The following is a 3266-nucleotide window of genomic DNA, read 5'->3' on the forward strand; positions in this document are numbered from 1 at the left end:
TTTATGGAGATGAAGATTTCATTTTTCAGCACGACCTGGCACCTGCTCACAGTGCCAAAACCACTGGTAAATGGTTTACTGACCATGGTATTACTGTGCTCAACTGGCCTGCCAACTCTCCTGACCTGAACCCCATAGAGAACCTGTGGGATATTGTGAAGAGAAAGTTGAGAGAACAAGACCCAACACTCTGGATGAGCTTAAGGCCGCTATCGAAGCATCCTGGGCCTCCATAACACCTCAGCAGTGCCACAGGCTGATTACCTCCATGCCACGCCGCATTGAAGCAGTCATTCATGCAAAAGGATTCCCGACCAAGTATTGAGTGCATAACTGAACATGATTATTTGAAGGTTGGAGTTTTTTGTATTAAAAACACTTGTCTTTCATTGGTGGGATGAAATATGCTAATTTTTTGGGACAGGCATTTTGTGTTTTCATGAGCTGTATGCCATAATCATCAGGATTAAAACAATTAAAGACCTGAAATATTTCAGTTGGTGTGCAATGAATCTGAAATATATGAAAGTTTCATTTTTATCATTACATTATAGAAAATAATGACCTTTATCACACTATGCTCATTTTTTGAGAAGGACCTGTACATACAGTGAGGAAAATAAGTATTTGAACACCCTGCGACTTTGCAAGTTCTCCCACTTAGAAATCATGGAGGGTCTGAAATTTTCATCTTAGGTGCATGTCCACTTGAGACATAATCTAAAATATATATATATATATATATATATATATATATTTAAAAAAAATCCAGAAATCACAATGTATGATTTTTTAAATAATTTGTGTTACTGGTATTATTAAGTATTATTAAGTATTTGAACACCTGCCAATCAGCAACAATTCTGGTCCTCAAAGACCTGTTAGTCCACCTCTAAAAAGTCCACCTCCACTTATTATTCTAAATCAGAAGCACCTGTTTGAGGTCGGTAGCTGCATGAAGACACCTGTCCACCCCACACAGTCAGTAAGACTCCAACTACTAACATGGCTAAGACCATAGAGCTGTCCAAAGACACCAGAGACTAAATTGTAGACCTCCACAAGGCTGGAAAGGGCTACGGGACAATTGCCAAGCAGCTTGGAGAAAAAAGATCAACTGTTGGAGCAACTATTAGAAAATGGAAGAAGCTAAACATGACTGTCAGTCTCCCTTGGACTGGGGCTCCATGCAAGATCTCACCTCGTGGAGTATCAGTGATCCTAAGAAAGGTGAGGAATCAGTCCAGAACTACACGGAGGAGCTGGTCCATGACCTGAAGAGAGCTGGTACCACTGTTTCCATGGTTACGGTGGGTAATACACTAAGACGTCATAGTTTAAATCATGCATGGCACAGAAGGTTCCCCTGATTAAATCAGCACACGTCCAGGCCCGTCTGAAGTTTGACCAGGAACATTTGGAGGATCCAGAGGAGTCATGGGAGAGTTCTGTGTTCACATGAGACCAAAATAGAACTTTCTGGTCTTAATTCCACTCACCATGTTTGGAGGACAAAGAATGATGAGCACCATCCCAAAAACACCATCCCTGCTGTGAAGCATGGGGGTGGAAGCATCATGCTTTGGGGTGTTCTTCTGCACAAGGGACAGGACGACTGCACTGTATCAAGGAGAGGATGACCGGGGCCATGTAGTGAGAGATTTTGGAGAACAACCTCCTTCCCTCAGAGCATTGAAGATGGGTCGTGGCTGGGTCTTCAAACATGACGATGACCTGAAGCTCACAGCCAGGAGAACCAAGGAGTGGCTCTGTAAGAAGCATATCAAGGTTCTGGAGTGGCCCAGCCAGTCTCCAGACCTGAACCCTATAGAAAATCTTTGGAGGGAACTTAAACTCTGTGTTTCTCAGCGACAGCCCAGAAACCTGGTGATCTAGAGAAGATCTGTGGAGGAATGGACCAGAATCTCTGCTGCAGTGAACCTGGTGAAGAACTACAGGAAACCTTTGACCTCTGTCACTGCAAACAAAGATACTGTACCAAACATTAACAGTGATGTTCACAGGTGTTCAAATACTTATTTGCAGCAGTAACACACAAATAAATTATTAAAAAATCATACATTGTGATTTCCAGATACATATTTCATAGATTATGTCTCATTACTACTATTCCTACTTTGTGTTTTCTCACTTCTCGCGGGTCTTCAGGGTACGGATCCCCCGCGATAAACAAGGGACTACTGCACTGGGTTAACTTAACCTGATGCTTCTCTGAAAATGTAAATTAAAACTATCTACATTTCATTCTATAAAAAAGAAATAGAGACAACCCCACCGCACCCGAAGGAAAAAAAAAAAAAGACTTTATAGGGTAAATGTACAGATTTTATTACTGAAATTTTTTTCAAGTCCATCAGTACAACAAAAAACTGAGAATGCTGATGTGACGTGCACGCCACATCAGCTGTGAAAGGAGGTAAGGACGCAGAGCACACATGAGCAGGAAATCACCAACATCCAGGGACTGGGTATCTGCTCCCACACAGCTAGGGTCTCATGTACCAGCACAGAGGAGGTCCCAACTTTGGACACCACATTCATCCGACAGTCTTCAGCTCGACTTGTGTTAAACAAAGGAAGGAGTATTTTCCAATCAGCCTTCAGGCGTTCTAGCAACAATGTTATTAAAAATGGAAAATGATCAAAGGAAAAAAGAAGTTGAACGTTTTAGTCAATAAATAGTGTCCCACACACACACATACACTCACACCAAGTTCCAGCTGTTATAATTCATCCGGTGGAGTCTTCTTTGTGGGTTCTGTAAACAAGAAAACAACAGATTAACGTGGTTCCAGGTGCATCAACTCAAGGACCTCTCCAAGGGTTCATGAACAAAACACCTGTATGCTAACACGTAACGTGCACACCTTTCCACGGAAAGTTGCCATTTACAACGAGTGAAAAAGAGCAGCACGGTGGTGCAAGTGGGAGAGCTGCTGCCTCTCAGCGAGAAGGTTGCTGGTTCAAAGCCTGTCCGGGGCTTTTCAGGGTGGAGTTTGCATGTTCTCTCCGTGCATGTGTGGGTTTTCTCCAGGTACTCTGGTTTCCTCCCACAGACCAAAAACATGCATGTTAGACTGGTGGTAACTCTAAATTATCCCTGGGTGAGAGTGTGAATGTTTGTCTCATTTGTCTCCAGGGTGTCCCTGTGATGGACTGGAGACATGTCCAGGGTGTCCCTGTGATGGACTGGAGACATGTCCAGGGTGTCCCTGTGATGGACTGGAGACCTGTCCAGGGTGTCC

The 3266-nt window shown here is 43.2% G+C and overlaps 1 protein-coding gene across 1 annotated transcript in view; it reads right to left on the reverse strand.

Annotated features, from left to right (window-relative positions):
- Nucleotides 1-2443: 2443 nt before the first annotated feature.
- Nucleotides 2444-3266, reverse strand: part of LOC119420335 (hypoxia up-regulated protein 1) — an 8484-nt gene continuing 7661 nt past the window's right edge. The window contains exon 11 of the mRNA XM_037687721.1: nt 2444-2779. Coding sequence (XP_037543649.1) covers nt 2745-2779 — 35 coding nt within the window. The 3' untranslated portion in view covers nt 2444-2744. The remainder of the gene's footprint in view (nt 2780-3266) is intronic.

The sequence above is a fragment of the Nematolebias whitei genome, chromosome 14 (assembly GCF_014905685.2).
Source record: "Nematolebias whitei isolate Nwh7 chromosome 14, NemWhi1, whole genome shotgun sequence".
Lineage (NCBI taxonomy): Eukaryota > Metazoa > Chordata > Actinopteri > Cyprinodontiformes > Rivulidae > Nematolebias > Nematolebias whitei.